At 48.7% G+C, this 18489-nt stretch overlaps 10 protein-coding genes across 10 annotated transcripts; 4 read left to right on the top strand and 6 right to left on the bottom strand.

Annotated features, from left to right (window-relative positions):
- Positions 1-144: 144 nt before the first annotated feature.
- Positions 145-1870, top strand: B0J16DRAFT_332561 (P-loop containing nucleoside triphosphate hydrolase protein). Its single transcript, XM_046126724.1, has 6 exons — positions 145-280; positions 331-359; positions 559-573; positions 628-652; positions 732-1163; positions 1217-1870. Exons 1-6 carry the CDS (start codon positions 252-254, stop codon positions 1800-1802), a joined length of 1116 nt encoding a protein of 371 aa, XP_045986125.1. The 5' UTR covers positions 145-251; the 3' UTR covers positions 1803-1870.
- On the bottom strand, positions 1871-2880 carry B0J16DRAFT_332563 (uncharacterized protein). Its single transcript, XM_046126725.1, has 3 exons — positions 2475-2880; positions 2337-2423; positions 1871-2277 (listed from the first exon to the last, which is right to left on the bottom strand). Exons 1-3 carry the CDS (start codon positions 2600-2602, stop codon positions 2172-2174), a joined length of 321 nt encoding a protein of 106 aa, XP_045986126.1. The 5' UTR covers positions 2603-2880; the 3' UTR covers positions 1871-2171.
- A 547-nt stretch (positions 2881-3427) lies between these two features.
- B0J16DRAFT_332565 (acyl-CoA dehydrogenase/oxidase) lies at positions 3428-5369 on the bottom strand. Its single transcript, XM_046126726.1, has 4 exons — positions 5072-5369; positions 4935-5011; positions 4141-4885; positions 3428-4087 (listed from the first exon to the last, which is right to left on the bottom strand). Exons 1-4 carry the CDS (start codon positions 5093-5095, stop codon positions 3575-3577), a joined length of 1359 nt encoding a protein of 452 aa, XP_045986127.1. The 5' UTR covers positions 5096-5369; the 3' UTR covers positions 3428-3574.
- Positions 5370-5527: 158 nt separating this feature from the next.
- On the bottom strand, positions 5528-7169 carry B0J16DRAFT_332566 (small GTPase superfamily). The gene is made up of 7 exons (XM_046126727.1): positions 6826-7169; positions 6704-6757; positions 6545-6640; positions 6305-6484; positions 6209-6253; positions 6058-6160; positions 5528-6010 (listed from the first exon to the last, which is right to left on the bottom strand). Exons 1-7 carry the CDS (start codon positions 6853-6855, stop codon positions 5901-5903), a joined length of 618 nt encoding a protein of 205 aa, XP_045986128.1. The 5' UTR covers positions 6856-7169; the 3' UTR covers positions 5528-5900.
- Positions 7170-7309: 140 nt separating this feature from the next.
- B0J16DRAFT_410957 (uncharacterized protein) lies at positions 7310-8545 on the top strand (the record flags this gene model as incomplete). The annotated part of the gene is made up of 2 exons (XM_046133198.1): positions 7310-8121; positions 8171-8545. Exons 1-2 carry the CDS (start codon positions 7396-7398, stop codon positions 8543-8545), a joined length of 1101 nt encoding a protein of 366 aa, XP_045986129.1. The 5' UTR covers positions 7310-7395.
- On the bottom strand, positions 8542-10743 carry B0J16DRAFT_332569 (nucleoside phosphatase family-domain-containing protein). Its single transcript, XM_046126728.1, has 3 exons — positions 10322-10743; positions 8903-10253; positions 8542-8849 (listed from the first exon to the last, which is right to left on the bottom strand). Exons 1-3 carry the CDS (start codon positions 10551-10553, stop codon positions 8792-8794), a joined length of 1641 nt encoding a protein of 546 aa, XP_045986130.1. The 5' UTR covers positions 10554-10743; the 3' UTR covers positions 8542-8791.
- A 455-nt stretch (positions 10744-11198) lies between these two features.
- On the top strand, positions 11199-13304 carry B0J16DRAFT_299568 (PUL domain-containing protein). Its single transcript, XM_046124543.1, has 2 exons — positions 11199-11693; positions 11742-13304. Exons 1-2 carry the CDS (start codon positions 11421-11423, stop codon positions 13194-13196), a joined length of 1728 nt encoding a protein of 575 aa, XP_045986131.1. The 5' UTR covers positions 11199-11420; the 3' UTR covers positions 13197-13304.
- Positions 13305-14556: 1252 nt separating this feature from the next.
- On the bottom strand, positions 14557-14923 carry B0J16DRAFT_315913 (uncharacterized protein; the record flags this gene model as incomplete). The annotated part of the gene is made up of 2 exons (XM_046125281.1): positions 14557-14744; positions 14800-14923. 2 exons carry the CDS (start codon positions 14921-14923, stop codon positions 14557-14559), a joined length of 312 nt encoding a protein of 103 aa, XP_045986132.1.
- Positions 14924-15107: 184 nt separating this feature from the next.
- On the top strand, positions 15108-16601 carry B0J16DRAFT_56100 (CobW/HypB/UreG, nucleotide-binding domain-containing protein). Its single transcript, XM_046134065.1, has one exon. It carries the CDS (start codon positions 15375-15377, stop codon positions 16488-16490), a length of 1116 nt encoding a protein of 371 aa, XP_045986133.1. The 5' UTR covers positions 15108-15374; the 3' UTR covers positions 16491-16601.
- A 110-nt stretch (positions 16602-16711) lies between these two features.
- Positions 16712-18337, bottom strand: B0J16DRAFT_380113 (uncharacterized protein; the record flags this gene model as incomplete). The annotated part of the gene is made up of 1 exon (XM_046131046.1): positions 16712-18337. One exon carries the CDS (start codon positions 18335-18337, stop codon positions 16712-16714), a length of 1626 nt encoding a protein of 541 aa, XP_045986134.1.
- Between the last annotated feature and the right edge of the window lie 152 nt (positions 18338-18489).

Below are 18489 nucleotides of genomic sequence, written 5' to 3' on the forward strand. Positions count from 1 at the left end.
ATGATGCAAGGCTATAAAAGATTCTGGGGGAATGGTTGAGTTTCAGAAGAGGAAAGCGGTGAGAGCGACTTTCCGCACCTGTGGAGCTTGATATTTGAATTCTGCCACCACTTCATCAGGCCTCTTAACCCCCCACTCATGATTTAGATCTTGGACAGGCGCCGTGGACTCGAGACTTATACCCTGCTTTATTTGTCTTTCATTTTCAAGCTGTTCCCAGAGACGCACCGGCGTCTCAACCAACCGATAAGATGGTGAACATTACGGAAAAGATCAAGGAGTACGTTGGTCCTTGGGAACAATGGCGGGGCATCACTGATATGGCGACAGGATTGAGGAGGAGATGAAGAGGACACAAAGTGAGTGAGAGACACGATTTTATGAACATGGGTATATCAAGTTCTTGTGGGAGGTCTATGGGAAGGCTTTAGGGAAAGGATCACAACAGTCACTCCCAACTCATCCTATGGCTTACTCTCCAAGTGGACTTGACTACATACAGCCATGAAACGGAATACTCATACTTCTTACAATGAACATTTGCTGACTTATTATTAGAAAACAAGGCGACTGGTATGTTTTTATGGTTATCTCATTTCATTGCGTAGGAGTGTTAACGCAACCCAGAATATCACTTGGGTCTATTAAAAGGGTAAGTCCCATCTGAAGGATCAGTTCTGTTTTCGATTATCTCATCAATTATCGAGTCTCGTTGTACTGACAACCCACAGAAAGCTCGCTCGATTAAGGGCGCAGCTGCTGGAGCCTGGTCCTGGAGCCGGAGGTGGTGGCGGCTCAGGTTTCGATGTCAGCAAAAGTGGTGATGCGCGAATTGCCCTTGTCGGTTTTCCATCAGTAGGAAAGTCAACGTTCTTATCCAAAGTCACGAAGACAAGGTCCGAGGTTGCTTCCTACGCTTTCACAACCTTGACAGCCATTCCAGGTGTGCTCGAGTATGGTGGCGCTGAGATCCAGCTTCTCGATCTTCCTGGTATTATCGAGGGTGCTTCCGAAGGCAAGGGTCGAGGACGGCAGGTTATCTCGGCTGCCAAGACCAGTGATCTTATTCTCATGGTTCTCGATGCTACCAAGAAGGCGGAGCAAAGAGCGTTGCTGGAGGCTGAGTTGGAAGCAGTCGGTATCCGCCTCAACCGAGAGCCACCGTAAGTGCTTAAATCAAGACAGTCTTGTATTACTATTAATGTGAGACTCGCAGCAACATTTACCTCAAGGTTAAGACGGCGGGTGGCATGAAGATCACATTCCAGTCCCCTCCCAAGAACCTGGATGAGAAGATGCTTTACAACATTCTCCGCGATTACAAGATCCTCAACTGTGAGGTTCTCGTCCGTGACGAGAACGCCACCGTTGACGACTTCATCGATGTCATCATGAAGGACCACAGAAAGTACATCAAGTGTCTCTATGTCTACAACAAGATTGACAGTGTCTCACTCGACTTCCTGGACAGGTTGGCCCGCGAGGACCACACAGTCGTGATGAGTTGTGAGGACGATTTGGGTATTCAGGATGTCATCGACAGATGCTGGAAGGAACTCAAGCTGATCCGCATCTACACCAAGCGCAAGGGTGCAGAGCCCGATTTTGGTGAGGCTCTTATTGTGCGCAGCAACAGCACTATAGAAGATGTGTGTGATCGCATTCACAGGACTCTTAAGGATACGTTCAAGTATGCACTGGTGTGGGGTGCCAGTGCGAGACATGTTCCTCAGCGAGTTGGTCTGAGTCACCCTGTGGCGGATGAGGATGTTGTTTTCATCAACACCGCATGGAAAGCATAAACGCATGCGCCTCTGTCTTACAAAATTCAACAAAGTCATCATGTCAATGTTACATTCAATGTTCCGTGTATCAAAACCATGATTTATTGGTATGAATCGTTTATAAACCGGCCACCAGAAAAGAAGCCAAGCCAAGCCCTGTCATCGCATCATGTCATTACAAGCCAAAGTGTTCAATCCTACACCACTATTAATGTGCGTGTATATGTGTACGTCAAGTGAACCCCAAACGCCCTAAACCAGACCTCCAGCGGTTCATTTAAACACCGTGGGCTAGCAATCACTAGCCAACAAAAAAGCAAAAGGCGCATCCCGAAAAGGTGGGATATGCTCTAACCGAAGAAGAAGAAAGAGACGTCGCCGAATGCTCTATAGCTGGAAGGCGGCCTTGGCTGGTGCTGGTGTTGCGCCGAAGGGGTTGTCGCCTTGGAGTTTCTTAGCGCTCGCTTGGGCGAATAGCGACTTGGGCTTGGCCCTGTAAAGAGTTTGTTAGTTGGTTGATACAAGAGGATAAGGTAAAGGGGGTAGACGAACTTGTTGGCGTGCTTGTTTCGTAGAGCGTTGATCTTTTTGGAGGCAGGGCTCATGATGTTGTCTGATGGCGAGACGTACTTGTCGGCGCTGCTTCAGCGTTAGTTACTGATACTCCTTCATATAGAGGGAACTACTTACGTCTCGTCCTCAGCCATCTTAGTTTGGAAAGCCTGACGATGGTACTCCATGCTCTTGACGTCCTTGACAGCTGGCTGCTCAGTCATGGTGGCGTTGACGTCCTTATCGGCGAGAACCTTGGCAGACATGATGAAAGTGTGTAGTGAAGTCGAAAGTGTGTAAGTTGGGGAGAGATATTCTCGAGTGTTGAGGGAGATGCGGTAGTTAACGGTTGGGTATGTGTGTGTGTGTATGTGAAAGAAACAGTTGTGATGAGTTGCAAGTTCTTTATGTTAAGGGTAATGGCGTCTATGAAATAGGTGCCATGCACAGCTAGCAGAAAATTAACAGACAAAGTAAACGGTGCCTGACGTTGACAGGGCAACGAATCAATTAGTGAAAATTACAAGGATATGGGACAGTAGCGACCCGATGACGTGGGTTGTTGCCGCGTTCTAGCGGACTAGATGCTGGAATGGATGGTTACAGGGCATGGCCTGGAAAGAGACTCCACTGTGAGAAATGGCACGCTGAGGCCTATGTTTAAGGCGGGCAAGCCGTGAACAGCGCATCATCACTGGGGTAATAGGAATGGCATGACTTATGGTCAAGGCCTGAGGGTATGTTCTAAGAGGAGTTGAGTATTGACTCATGATAGGGGTAGATGAGTCGTTGATATATGGCTCTTCATGAAATCCAATTGCGGTTGATCGACTTGGACATCCAAAACAACACCCACATGTTATGTATCAACTATACCTTTAGGTTCTATAATGGAGCCCAGAGTGACATGTGTTTTCCGGACTAAACAGCCTGAATTATTCATCCCTTCGGCTACTTACTAGAAACGGACATTTGTTTTCATCTCCCATCAGTGCATTGATCAAGGCCAGTGCGTTAGGACTTAAGGGGTTCAAAGAGCTCAGGGTATTCCTAGTCTGAATTCTGTTAGGTCAATGGAGTCGGACATGTATTGGCTGTGGTCAGAGCACGTTGTATGCAATATCATATATTTTAAGACTAAATAACATGACTACTATGGTCGCCATGCGGGGATGCTTCGGCATGCATGTTCAAGCAAACAAAGAACCGTCTGATCACTAACTCTACCATCCATGACCTTACAACTTGGCCTTGTGCTGTATTCTAGCACCAGGCTGAAGTCTCTGGACGCCATAAGCCTTCAACAACTCATCGGTCTTGGCTCTCTGCTTCTTAATCGTCTCAGTCACCTCAGCATTGCGCTTGTTCTCGTTGCGTCCCATTTGCTGCAAATGCACCTCATCGGGTCCATCAGCCAGTCGCAGTGTTCTAATACCAGCCCACATGTACGCCAAGGGGGTATCCTGAGAAACACCAGCACCACCGTAGGCCTGAATAGCGCGGTCGATAACAGTGAGCGCTGTCTGGGGAATGAGGACCTTTGCCTCAGCGATCTCCTTAAGGGCCTTCTTGGGACCTAGCTCGTCCATCTTAATTGCTGCGTTAAGGACGATGAGACGTGCGGCATCGATTTCAAGACGAGACTTGGCGATCCATTCGATGATGACGCCGTGCTCACGGAGGAGTTTGCCGAAGGGCTTCTTGGATTCGTCGTTGACTCGGAGGAGCATCCAGTCAAGAGCGCGCTCGGCCTATAATATGGTTAGAATAGGTCACTGGAATATGAGGATGAACGTAGACTTACAGCACCAATGCTGCGCATAGCATGGTGAATACGGCCAGGTCCAAGGCGACCCTGAATAATCTCAAATCCACGTCCCTCTCCAAGAACAAGGTTGGAAGCAGGCACCCTCACGTTGTTAAATGTGAGGTGTCCGTGACCGTGAGGCGCGTCATCGAAGCCGTAGACCTTGAGCATACGGTTGATAGTAATACCGGGTGTCTCGGCGGGAACCAGAATAACGGATTGCTGACGGTAAGGGTCCTTGTTGTCGGGATCGGTCTTGCCCATGACGATGTAGATCTGGCATCGTGGGTCACCAGCACCACTAGACCACCACTTCTGACCGTTGAGGACATACTCGTTACCCTCACGACGAATGCTCAACTCAATGTTGGTAGCATCAGAGGAAGCGACCTGGGGCTCAGTCATGAGGAAAGCTGAGCGAATCTTGCCGTCCATCAGAGGTCTCAACCACTGCTGCTTCTGAGCATCGTTACCATACTTGGCCAGCACCTCCATGTTACCAGTATCGGGGGCAGAGCAGTTGCACGCCTCAGACGCGACGGATGAGCGACCTAGCCACTCAGCCATGAGACCGTATTCGAGGTTGGTCCAACCGGGAGACTCCTTGTAATGACCCTTGGGGAGGAACATGTTCCAGAGACCAAGTTTGCGAGCCTTCTCCTTCAAGTCCTCAATGATAGATGGGTGACCTTCCCAGCGGGCATCACCCTCGCCAGCAAGGGCTTCTACCACAGGATCGGCACTAGGTATGGTTAGCGACGAGTTTGCGCGAGCGCGAAAGAGGCACTGACGGGATACATTCTTCCTCAACGAACTTGGCAACGAGGTCAAGCTGTTTCTTGGCAGCATCGCTGACGCGATTGGCAGCCTGGACCGTCTACGTTAGTCTCATTCTCATCTCGTAGTATAAAGGGGCGACTTCACATACAATGGCTGGGATTCTAGCCGACATGGTAACGTTCTAAAAGTCGACTTGAGATGATGATTATAGTGTAGCGTAGTAAGGGGGTAATATGGTCACAAGTGATGACGCAGAATGTCTCAACAGCAATATTCCAGAAAGTGAAAAAGACAGAAACAAAGGAGGAATCGGCTTGAGATATGAAGAAATAAAGTACAAGCTACAGGAATTAATTCTACCCCAGGTTTGTCCAGCTCCAAGTTCTCCGCACATCATCGAATGTTCAGGCAACGGAGCCGAGGTTCGCGGTTGATGACTACACCTTTTGGACCTCTCACGGCTCGAGAATGACAAGTGGGGACTCTAAGAATCCGGGGTATCGGTCGCTATCATTGGGAGCGCTCCGCAGGCCTCGGAGCTGAGTGGGTCCCTTGCCTCGGGACTTTGATAGCTCGAGCTTCAAGCTTCCCATTATGGATAAAGGCTTGAATTGACATTCATAATGGCTCGACTTTCTTTAATGGGGCTTGATAACTCTAATCTCTCGGCTATGATCCGACGGACTCGAGTTCTCGATCGTGGGGAATCACCAAGTTCAACCATGTCTATGAATATCCACATATGCAATATCACAGTCGCGCCCAGTTGGACCAGATTTAAAAGAGAGAACTCGCATCCATGTATGAACACCAATGAGAAACAAAAAGACTAAAATAAAACCCGGGTTGCCTCAGTATGCTACATCCAGGCAATATCAATAATCCACCAGAGAAGTACCTCCTCTTAAACAAACGCTGTTACACGTCTCTGCCAATCCAAGCAGCATTGGGCACTGCTATTCGTCTAGTCTGCTCCTTTAACAAGCACAGCCATCGCGGTCGTTCTCAATGTGGATGTTAATCGGGTCATCGAAGTCACCGCTAAACTCTTCGGACTCTTCTTGGGCCAGAGCGTTACGAGCAATGACTACAAATTGTTAGTTTTATGCACATCCATAGAAGGGGAGTACTGACCCTCAAAAGCCTGATCAATGTTGATAGCCTCCTTAGCACTTGTCTCAAAGTAAGGAATATCGCCCTTGGACTGGCAGAAAGTCATGGCTCGCTTGTTGGAAATCTTAAAGACGTTAGATCGCTTCCCGTACATCGATTCCAGTTGACTTACCACTCGCTTGCTCTCCTCAACATCAATCTTGTTACCAAGCACGACCTGGACCTTGCATTAGCACACTTCCATCATCGAAATCAGTAGACCACTAACAAATGGGAAGTTGGGAGGGTCACGAGGAGAAGCCTGGATGAGGAACTCGTCTCTCCAGCTGTCCAGCGCCTCGAAACTCTTGGCATTGTTCACATCGTAGACTAGAACGCAGCAGTCGGCGCCTCGGTAGAACGCAACACCGAGGGACTGGAATCGTTCTTGACCGGCGGTATCCCAGAGCTATCAAAAACAATCAGCCTTGCTGTCTCTCGGACTCAAATTTGTGTTTCCTTGTCTTACCTGCATGGTAACTTGTCGATCATCGACCAGGACCTCTCGAGTTAGGAAATCGGCACCGATGGTAGCCTTGTAGCTTGCGCTGAATTTCTTGTTGACCTGTTGTTACAGAACGATATCAGTTATGGACAATTCTGGTCGATAGTCGCTGGAGGTGCGTACATATTGGTTCATCAAGCTGGTCTTGCCAACACCGCTATCGCCCAGGATGATAACCTATTCCACTCTAATGTCAATACTCAAGGTTCCGGAAGATTCTTGGCGGTTTTTGCATCGTATCGCACCTTGAGAAGAACCTTCTTTCGGGAAGACATGGTGAATAATCGTTTGTGAAAAGGGAGTATTGCTCAATGACGTTATCTCGTGCCTTCAAACCGCAATAGTCGAGGCGTCGAAGGTTAATCTAGCTTCTGCAGAAGCCGGACTCCTCTATCGTTCGAAGCGCGGTATTTCTTCGTCAAACGACAGACCCGCTGCTTGTAGTTGATCTGGCACAAAAGTCCAGTCGTGGATTATCGGGTTCGCAAAAGGTTTGTGTTGTTTGGAGATGGCGGCGGTAGATGACGGTGGGCGGAGGTACCAATGTCGCAGCCTCGTCGGTCGCTCGAGGTGATGTATGCGGAGCTAGTTTATTTTGAGCTTAGTGCCATGCATAAGTGAAGTGTGGGTTCCAAGCCACTGGTGGTTGGTCTTGTGCAACTCCACGTGACATCATATGGAGCTCTTATCATGCGACTGAGCTTCTAGACCAGCCATGATTAAGGGATGCTTTCCTAGGGGCCATTTTTGGTGAGCTTCGACGATCAATACTCAAGGCCTCATGGATGTATCACCGAGGCTAAGACGGCTGAATCATGGCGGATGACGGCCTTCTCGACAAGGTTCATGCTCTGAGTGACCTCGAGCTGGCCATACTTCTCTGTCTAATTAGTCGCGAACATTGCCTTGTCAGCACACCGTCTGAAGCGATCGACGACTTGATACAAGAGTTACAACTTGTAGCTGCAAAGACCTTTGGTCTCAGCTGGGTTGTTATCGACTGTACTCCATCTACAACCCTCGAAGACTTCGCGTCTGCTCTTCTCCTGGGCAATCCGGCTTCTCCTTCTAGTCACTCGCCTACAGCGTTGCGCAACCCCGATTCATACTTCACATCGAGGCCATCGACATCGCATCCGCGCGCACCACTCAGTCCTCTTACACCCGGCGGTGCTCCCGCTTCTCAAATAGCCAATGTTGTCCTCGCGAAGAATCTTGACCGAGCACCACAAGCCGTCCAGATCCAGGCCCTAGAACTCCTACGAACCCGTCGCATATTCACACGAACCTCCGTACAAGCTGCCCCAAAGCAATTTGTTTTTGTCCCGGTATTAGAGGCAGCCAGCGGAGGCGAGGCTCGTGTGACGGCGCACTTGAACGACTTTTTATATATAGCATATTGGCATAATCCTGAGGATGGCTTCGTTAACTTAGATGAAGCCGATGGTGGTAATGATGCTGATTCCGCGTCTGCGGGAAGTGTCGTGAAAAGGGGCCCCGGGGAAGACACCACCTCGGCTCCGCCCCTCATCGTTGAGGCTGTATGTTGCTTCCTTTCTTTGCTTATAAAGATATAACTGACCATTGCAGAATATTAGTTATCTTGGTACACGAAGTAAAGAGGCTCAGGTGGATGTGGAGGTCACACGCTACATGATGAACATTGTTTCATTCCTTCGTATGCACCGGGCTGTCGCTGGAGGCATCAGTCCCACAGCCACAAAACACTTCGGTCAACTCATACGTTGTCTTGCTGCTTTGCATGGTTTAGACTTTGTAACACCAGCTCTTGTCGGCCTTGCTGCACCGAAGGTTTACTTGCATCGTATCCAGCTGACTCCCCCTGAAAAGGAGAGGAGTATGCAATGGGGTAGCAAAATAGAAGCAGTAGAAGCATTGTTAGAGGACATTGGTCCCGAAGAGGTTATTGAAGATGTCATGGGCATGGTGACCGCGCCGGTATAAGGCGGGTACCTGGTATTAAATAAATCTATAATAATCTACACGTCATGACAAGTCGAGGACCCCAGTTCCCCAGAAAGCCAGTCCGAACTTGCATTCTAGTCCATCTTAAGTTCATGATGCCGATGGTCCATTGCGATGATTTTTGCCATATCCCAAAAGTCGTTGCCGTTCCAAAGAACCGGTCTAATAGTAAAAAGAAAAACGTCATGCATTTCCGTTCAACGCCTAGCATCATGTGGTATATCTTTAAGCAATCTGGTTGATCTTGCAAGACCAGCCAGAACCGCTTGCAAGAAGAGGCAAACTAAAGACTTGTTAGTAAGGGTTAAAACTTATTAATAATGGGAAGGAACATACCTAGCACCAAGGCACCAGCCAAGCTCGTTGCCCTTGATCTTCTTTGCAATCTTGACTTCACGGTCAATGGGCATATCATAACCAGTGTGGAGAAGGGCCATCATGAAGTTGAGGTCCAGGCACCAGTCAGGTCGGTCTTCGAGCTCCTTGATCGCATCGGGAACGGCAGTGAAAACATCCCAGGCATTCTTGCCCTTGCAAACAGTCTGGGCGAGATCGTGCATCTCACGGAGAGTGAAGGAGTCAGGCATGCCAAGGGGCTTAGTGCGATCGAAGAAGAAGGAGAAAATGTAGACATCCTCCTTGCTGAAAGTCTTGGACAGTAGAGGCTGATGAATACCGTTGAATGAGCAGGGGGCGAGAGCGCACTTCTCATCCTTCTTGAGGATCTTCTCAGCCAAGTTGCGGCACTGAGCGGGAGCAGGCTCCGTGGGTCCATTGAAAGTAACAAGAGTCGGGGTCTGATCACCCTCGACAGTGACGTTGACAGCCTTGCTCATTCCGGGGGCAATGCAAGGGTTAACGACGGGTTCCTTCAACCAGCTCTTATCACCACCCTTTGAAGCGACGAGGTCCTTGATCAAGGTGGCGTGAATGGCCTCGCGGGCAGCCATCAGACCGTAACCCAAGTGAGAGTGCTGGTAAAGCTCAAAGTGACGACCACCAAAGTCGAGGTTATACTTGTGGTCGCCCTCAGCAAGCTTCTCGGGCATGCCACCATCAGCGGCACCCTTGAAAGTAGGCTCGAAAACAATCTGAGTAGATCCACCACCGAGATCAAAGATAGCGGCAGTCTCGCTCTTATCGGGACCGCCAATCTTTCCAAGAAGGTAGTTTGTAGTGATCCAAGCAAAGACACCCTCAAGAGAGCCGTCCATGATAACGACGCCCTCATTCTCCTTGTCGACAACAGGGAAAGGATAATCTTGCTCGAGGTGTCGTCGGACTTCGTCGAGAATAGCACCGGCAGCTTCGGCTCCGATCATTCGAAGACCAGCAGTAGCCTTAACGGCAACGGGAGTGCAGCCCTTAAGCTTGTCGGGAACAGTGTCCATGGCAACCTTCAGGAGAGGATCAAGAGTCTTAGCAGCAGCAACTGGGTCACCCTTGTACTTGCTCAGACCGCCAACGGGTACGTCTGTCATCTTGAACTCCTCGCCCTCGAGCTCGGGTGTAGAACCGCAGTTGTTGAACTTGTAGACGTGGATTCGAGAACCAGTACTGCCGGCATCGATCATGAGAACATACTGGACAAGAGGCTTGCCCTTGTAGGGTGTTGTGCATCGAGAGCTAGTGGGAGAAGAAATCGGGGCAGGTTCGCCATTGTTGCTACCTTGGGCGGGCTGGGTAACTGTGATTTTGTTAGCATGAAGGCATTCCAAGTCAATCAATTGCTGCTACTACCTCCACCTGTCGTACCTTCATGATACACTTCAACACCCTTAGGGGAGATAAAGTAAAAGAGGGTAACGATCGCAAAGACGATGGCGGCAGTCTTAATCCACCTCGTCCGCTGGGACTGTGACATCCAAGATTCCTTCATCCTGCCAATAACGCCTTGCCTCTTGGGCTTGAACTTGTATCGGTCTGGTTTCTCGTGGGGATCGAAGCCAGGGAACTTTGATGAAGACGGTGATGTGGGTGTTCTCATGAGCGCGGGTCTCGCGAGAAGGGAGATAAGATTGTCTTTAAAGGGCCTGGACTAGGTCGAGCATGGGAGGGTCCCTTCTAAGGTAGGGGGGAGGGAGTGTCTTAGAGTAGGGTGAATTGGAGTAGAAGGGGACTGGAGCGTGGCAAAGAAGAATTAATTTCCATCAAAAAGGGATGAAGGAAATGGCGGTTATCGAGACAAGTGACTTGCTGGCAATGCTGCAGATAACAATGAGAAAGGGGGGTCGTATACTTTTTTGGAGGACACGGAAATGGTTTGGTTTGCATCTTGCAGCCAATCTGCATCCAGAACCACCCTCACCTCCACGGCCATGGCGATGGTGTCCGCCGCATCTGCATCTATCAGGGGCTGATCTCCCCTAAAAGAATATTCCAAGCCCCTGAACCTGCAAAGCGAAGACTCGCCTAATTTTAGATGCCCCACTCGATAGATCGTCAAGATGCGACAAGACCCGACGGCATTTGATGTCATGAAGTTTGAGAAAGTGTTCAGCCAGAAGACGAAGTCATATAGGTTCTGAATATGAAGGCCATACTAGTTACTCTATTTCCAATATCACCCTTTCTGAGTTGATCCTGCTTACTACTGTAATCATGAGAAGAAATGAATTTGCCTCCTACGTAGACCTTTGTAAATCTGCGCCTCCAGAATGTTCCAGTCGTACGCAATGTTGCCTGCTTCATTTCAGTGATAGATAACTCAAACTTGGCCTGTCTACTATTCAACACCATAATAACAACAACTTTTACTTTCACTTAACCATCATCTGAACATTTCATCATTCATAAACCCCCTTTTTCTAAATAATTTAAGCATCGAGGCGCATTGCACTCATTGGACAAAGAAATGGATGTGCAACTCTATGTCTATGACCTCTCACGAGGCTTGGCTCGTCAAATGTCCATGGGAATTCTGGGCTTCCAACTCGACGCCATATACCACACGTCAATAGAACTCAACGGCAAGGAATACGTTTACGATGGTGGCATTATCGCGATTAGACCAGGCTCGTCACACCTTGGTCAGCCACTCCAAAAGATCCCTCTTGGTACGACACATCTCCCTATGGATGTCATCGAAGAGTTTCTCGATTCTCTACGGCCCATCTTTACATTAGAGGTATGACAATCTGATGTCACATTTATGACTAGGTCTGACAATGCATAGGCGTATGACTTGTTCCATCACAACTGCAATAATTTCTCGGATTCATTTGCAAACTTCCTACTAGGAAAAGGCATCCCTGAACATATCGTCAAAATGCCACAGGCTGTTCTGGACTCTCCCATGGGTCGAGCTTTACTTCCACAGCTTACTCAAGGGATCAACGCCGGAAGACAGAATGGCTCTATCCTCGGGCTGCAGCAGAGCTCTCAGGCGCCAGCTCCAGCTCCAAAGGGTGGCGTCAAGAACATCACCAGCGCGTCTGAGTTTGATCGTTTAATGACCGAGGCAAAGAACTCATGCGCCGTCGTTTTCTTCACATCAGCGACATGCCCTCCTTGTAAGACGCTCTACCCGATTTATGAACAACTCGCAGAAGAAGTTGGTGATAAGGCGACTCTCATGAAAGTCGACATTTCACAGCCACAGCAAAATGAGATCGGAAGTCGGTATTCAATCAGTGCGACTCCCACCATCGTGACTTTCCTTCACGGTGAGGAGGAAAATCGATGGTCAGGGGCTGATCCAGCTGCTCTTCGAGGCAACGTGCAGCTTCTCGTGCAGATGGCCCACCCTGTTCATCCTCACGAACGACTTCGCCTTCCCACATTTGCGAACCCGAACGTAAAGCCAGTCCTTTATGCAAAGGTTCCCCCATTGGATAAGCTCATGGTGAAGATGGGTTCCGAGGTTGCTGGTAAGCCGGAAGTTAAGGCTCTGAAGCAATATCTTGAGGATCGAGCGAAAGACGGTCCCTCGAGCGCAGTTATCCCTGATATGAGCCATTTGGCAAGCCTGGTAAAGCAATCAGTCACATCACTACCTATCGACATTCTCTTTACTATTGTCGACTTATTCAGGTGTGCACTCTCAGATCCTAGAATCAGCGGCTTCTTTGCAGAGGAGAAGGGTCACGAAACAGTTCTTGCGGTACTAGAGTTTGTCGCTCAGAAAACGGAGTGTCCCTATGCTTTACGTCTCGTCACACTACAGATGGCCTGCAACTTCTTCTCGACGCCTCTATTCCCCGACGAAATTATGCGGGACAACTCGTTACGCGCAGCCATCATTCTTCTCGTCTCGTCTAGTTTCCTAGATGAGAGCCACAATAACGTAAGGGTTGCAGCTTCATCACTTCTTTTCAATTTGTCATTGGCAAACCGAAAAGCCAGAAAGGATTCAAAGCCTACTTTGTCTGGGGATGATGAACTTGAGCTCGCTGCGTCCGTAGTAGAGGCCATATCCCTGGAAGAAAAGTCTTCGGAGGCATTACATGGGATGTTGTTGGCTCTGGGACACTTGGTTTACGGCACCAAGCTTGATGGAGAACTGCCAGACCTTCTTCAGGCAGTTGGCGCGCAGGATAGCATTCTGGCCAAAAAGTCGAAGTTTCCTGATGAGAAGCTTGTTACGGAAGTTGGCACTGAATTGTTGGGTAAGGGGCTCAGGAAGCCTTAGGCAAGCTTACAGCAGTATTGTTACCTTAGAACTGTATTTTTCTATTGCTAGATAATACCATACCAAGCCGGTCCTGGTTGTCAATATATCGTTTTCAATGTTAATCCCACTTTGTTCAAAGGACCAGCTACCCTATCATGGACTCCATCCACAAGCACATCCCATTTTCTGGTGATAATTAGATTCACCTTTACAGTCTTTCAAAGAATTTGTTTAGAGTTCTGAAGGGAATTCCGGTTTGATATAACAGGTATATCATTGACGTCCTCTCAAGAGTGCGGTGCGAAGAGATTGGACTATGTTGAGTAGTAAAATTTGCGTATAAGACTACTGGTTGAAATTTACAGGCCCATCACGATGGTTACAGTTCAACACTTGAAGAAGTTGCTTCTGTACCTGTTTTAGTAGACCAGAAATTTCTCTAGACACCCTTAAGATCAGAAAACCACACATCTGAAGGCATACTCAAAGTATCTCAATAATACATATTCGTTAGACCTGAGTCCGACGTCGTCTTAGGGTAAGTAGGCTGGCATCCAGTTCTGCCAGTCCCACTGTGCCCACTCCCAACCACCTCTGTCAGACTTTTTGGTGGAGCGATCCATAGACTGCTGAATAATCAGCCCTCAAAGCAGCCCCACTCACTGATTTCTCACGGGTATATAAACTCGACTTTCTCCCGATCTCTTTTGTTTTTGCTCCTTAGATCAAAAAGCAATTTTTAATTGTTTTCTGAGCCGCCACGACCTTCACCCGGCCTTTATGGCTAACTTCTCACGGTGTCGCGTTGCCTTTCCCATTGCGGGAAACGCTCAGTAGATTATAACCCTTGGATATAGGAAAATCTTCGCCAGCTTCGTTGTTTCGCAACGGAATCTGTAGGCGTTGTATTGCCAAGAAGGGGGGACATCTCATCATCCTTAACAGGATTTTGATATTTACCTAGTAGCTTATTGCTCGCGACTGGTTGAAAGTCTGCGTGCGTGTCTGCGTAAATATGTGCCGCTTGATTGCTGTGTTGGACTGTCAACTGTGAAATGCAGATTTTGCACCTCTGTTTTCGCGTTACTGTGCCCCACCAGTGCTCTCTCCACGCTTTGCTATTAGGCACGTTGGAAAACAGCCATGCAGACCAAGACGAGACCATCGGCAAACTTGTGATGTTTAAGCTCATGAGGCTCAAAAGTCTTCGCCGACTACCAGGATAAATGACCCTTGACGCGGTTAATGTTGATCATCATGGCACTTGACAGCTCAACTTCACGTGCTCAATCAAACATGGGAAATCGTAAGTTCATTCAATCGTGTTCGCGGATACCCTATTATACAATGCCATGAATCCTCCCCCAGAAACGTGTTTTTACTCGTCGTTTGGATAGTTTCCCAAAACACCGTCAAGACCCTGACTTCTGTGCTGGTCCCTTACGAAGTCCTCAATCTTGTGATCATGATGCGGTCGCTCGGGAGGTCCTGGAGGCTTGTCCTCTTCCTTGGGAGGGCTCTGACGAGCGGGCAAGATCTTGGCAGCTGCAGGGACGTATTCTGTGACTGAATGACTGTTAGTCTTGGTCTATTGCTAAGTTGTTCCCTGACAATGACTTACTCTTCTCGACAATGGGATTGGGCTTCTGGTTTTCCATCTCTCGAGTCTCGTCCGCAGCCTTATCAAGCTGCTTCTTGAACGGCTCGTCCTGGACGTTGTTATTGCTTGATTCTTGGGAAGTCATCATTGCTGTTTGTAGAGTTGTATTTTCCTAAAGCAGGATGATGGCCGATGTAAGTGATAATGATCCAAGAGAAAAAGAGGCAGGTGAATATTGTCTTTATTAATGGGAAGTAATTGTAACTACCGATATTTCCTTGGCCTTACCAGCATTGGCATACGCAATTGGCGTAAATCAATGCGCGTCCTTGTGAAACTTCAGCTGTCAACCAACCCCGGACCTCTCACAGGTGACGTCAAGTCGCAGACGGCGGGGTCTTCTCCGATAAGGCCCGATAACGACCAAAAGTCTATCTTATCGGGCCGCTCTGATGGGCTGACCATCACCCAACAATTAGTTACTGATTTGATTGTTTTTGTCTACCGCTAAAGAGGTATTTTATCAGTAATAAACCTTTAACGTCGTGGCTCTTTTTCTTATTCAAGATACTCGATAGAATCGCAACAACATCAGGATGTCCCCGATTCCTATCACCATTGTCACGGGCTTCTTGGGCTCGGGCAAGACGACACTCATTCTCAACCTCATCCCCCAACTTCGCGCCCAGAACCCAGACTACAAACTCGCTCTTCTAAAGAACGAATTCGGCGATCTCGCTGTCGACTCGCAACTCGCTGCCAACTCTTCCATCTCGGGCGTTCAGGAACTTCTCAACGGATGTATCTGCTGTAACCTCGTCGGCCAGCTTGGCCCCGCGCTTCAGGAACTCGAAGACACCGTCACCCCCGACCGAATCGTTATCGAAACCAGTGGCTCTGCTTTCCCTGCGACTCTCGCTCTCGAAGTGAACCGTCTTGCGCGCGAGTCTGGAAAGTACGTTCTTGACGGTGTCATCAGCGTTATCGATGTCGAGAACTGGAAGGGTTATGAGGACACCAGCTACACAGCCCGCATTCAGGCGCGCTACACGGATCTTATCGTTTTCAACAAGTGGGAGAATGTCAGCATGCTGCGATACGACGAGTGTCTCGACCGAGTTGGTGATTTGGAGGTGGACGTTGCCAAGGTCAAGAGCGACAAGGGCAAAGTCTCCATGGACTTGGTCTTTGGTGTGGATGGTGGGTTAGCGCAAGAGTTGACAGAGGAAGTTGTTGCGAAGACCAACGGACACAGCCATGAGCACTCCAATGGAACAACAAACGGCCACTCACACAATCACCAGAGTGAAGTCGAGGTTCTTTCAGTCGTTCTCAAGGCCGACCCCTCATCACGCATCAACACCGAAAAGCTCATCGCATTTCTTTCCTCTGCACCCAAGGATGAAGCCTACCGCATCAAGGCTTTAGTGTCACTCTCATCCCCACCAACAAATTCAGACCCCGATATCCCCAAGCCAGAGCCTAGCGCATCAGGCCGCTACATTCTCAACTGGGCGTTCGGTCGCTGGACTTTTACACCTGTCGCGGAAGCTCTTAAGGAGCATGACTCAAGCAGTGATGTTACATTGCGCATGACAATAATCTTTGCGCGGTATGAGAGCAACAAGTGGAAGAAGAGACTCGAAGCTGGTGGTTTGATAGAACTCGAGGGCGGCGATTCAAGTGGATTGACCGTCACTAAAATCCTATAGAGAACAAGGATAGAGAAAGAAAAAGAGTACTTAGATTTAGACGAGGGAAAAGATGTCACGAAGAGATGAAAGAGATGGTTATGAAGAGACATAGACTCATGATTGAAAAAAAGACGCTTGTCGCTACCTGACCAGGGATATAGAAAAATACAACCCGCTACCTAGAATTTTACATAAACACATTATACAGTCTTTTTACATAATATCCTTTTATGTGACTTTCATATCCATCCTGGACCTGGACAGACTGGGCTTGCGACGAAATGCAAACCAGGCACTGGGTTTTCAGTCGCGTTGCCAGGTCCAGCATTGAAGTTTTGCTCGTCAAAATAGTAATCGGCCCAATCGTCTTCGTAGACATCATTCTCGGGAGTTTTGGACTTGATCATCCAAGGATCGTCGAATGCAGGACTATCATCTGACTTGGCTCGGTTCTCGACTTCTTCTTGGAACCGCTTGAATACCTCAGGTGTCGACAGCGCTGACATGGGTGTTGGAGGTACTGAAGGGCCAGTAGCGAGAGTCTTGACAGTCTCAGCTGTGCTACTACTGCGAGATCCTGGTGATGGTGGCGGTGAGATTTGGTTGGCTTCTGGGTCTGATGTAAGAGATGCCGAGGGACGATGGAGCTTTGCGATACTGTCGAGAGATTGAGAAACTAGAGGTGGAGGACGATTGTACCTCTTGACGGTTGGTTTATGATGGAGTCTCGAAAAGTTAGGGCCACTTTCAACTGGACTCGCTGGCATAGAGTCATTGTCGCAAATGGAGCAAGTGCCAGACCTCTCAGCGATTCCAGTATGACACACACGACACATAGGATCCGAAACGCTATCTTGTCGAACGTGGACTTGCGCAGTTGAAGAGTGAGTTGGATGTGAGTTGAGGGCGTCTGAATGAGGTTTTGTTGAGGGGCGCCGCACGACTACTGTGTGGACAGAAGGTTTGCGCCGCTGAGAGTCCTGTGACGAACGACGGATAGCAACCATTTGGACTGATGGTTTTCGCATAGGCCATCCTGACGCTGAAGCATTGCTGGGCCGTGGTGATGAGAAGGGTGAGACACCAGGCGTTTGTGTGTTGTCTACTCGCTCGAGCCTGATGGTTTTGGCCTCGCTGATGACAACTGGCGTAGCAGCTGGCCCAGTTGCTAAGTTGAGGTCATCGACAGCCAAGATACTTTTTCGAATATCTATCGGTGCTTCAGGTATTTGTAGTCCCTCCTCCGGTGTTGCTGTAGACTCTGCGATATCGGCATTTTCAAGTGGACTGGGCTCTTCTGTAAGTGGCCCGTAAGCAGATTTGAATTGACCGTTGAAAGGGCCGAATGTTAATCTTGACGGCTGCTGCGCTCGAGGTTTCTCAATATGAAGCTGTTCTGGCCGAGCTCGTTCTGATTGAACTCGTTCTGACTGAGATCGTTTTGGTGGAGATCGTAGTGATGGCTGTGGTTGCTCTATCCGAGGCAGCTCGATCTTGGGTACTTTTATTGTGAAATACTCTTCAGGCGTAGGCATTGGCTCTGGAACTGGAGATAATTGGTTTTGATGCTGATGATGGTATTCGTGTCGTCGATGTATATGTATATGATCTGATAATGACGCCTTTCTCATGTTTATAAGTGTCTTTTTACAATCTTCGTCGCTGGGAATATCGGCTTCAGTGATCCTCCTCGTAGGACGGTCAGGAAAATGCTTCATTGTAAAGTCGTTTTTTGTCGACGATGAGTTCGTCTTTGCCACCGACTCTGAAGCTCTTCTCAGACCCCGGAAACTCAAATTTCGGGGTGAGAGCTGGTCCCGCCAACTGCTCATCTTGTCGTCGTTGGTGATGGTCCAAGAAGGCATCGTGACGAGCAAAGAGGTTGGGGGGAAAGGATAAAAAGAGGGCTTGCCCGAAGACCAATGTCTCAGAGATAAGTGAACAAACTCTTTAAAAAACCTGATTTTTAACAGATATCCGGTCCTCTGCTTATAAGAAACCTCGGATTGGCTTGTAA

This window comes from Fusarium flagelliforme (assembly GCF_020744385.1).
Source record: "Fusarium flagelliforme strain FIESC 12 MPI-CAGE-AA-0113 chromosome Unknown B0J16scaffold_2, whole genome shotgun sequence".
Classification (NCBI taxonomy): domain Eukaryota; kingdom Fungi; phylum Ascomycota; class Sordariomycetes; order Hypocreales; family Nectriaceae; genus Fusarium; species Fusarium flagelliforme.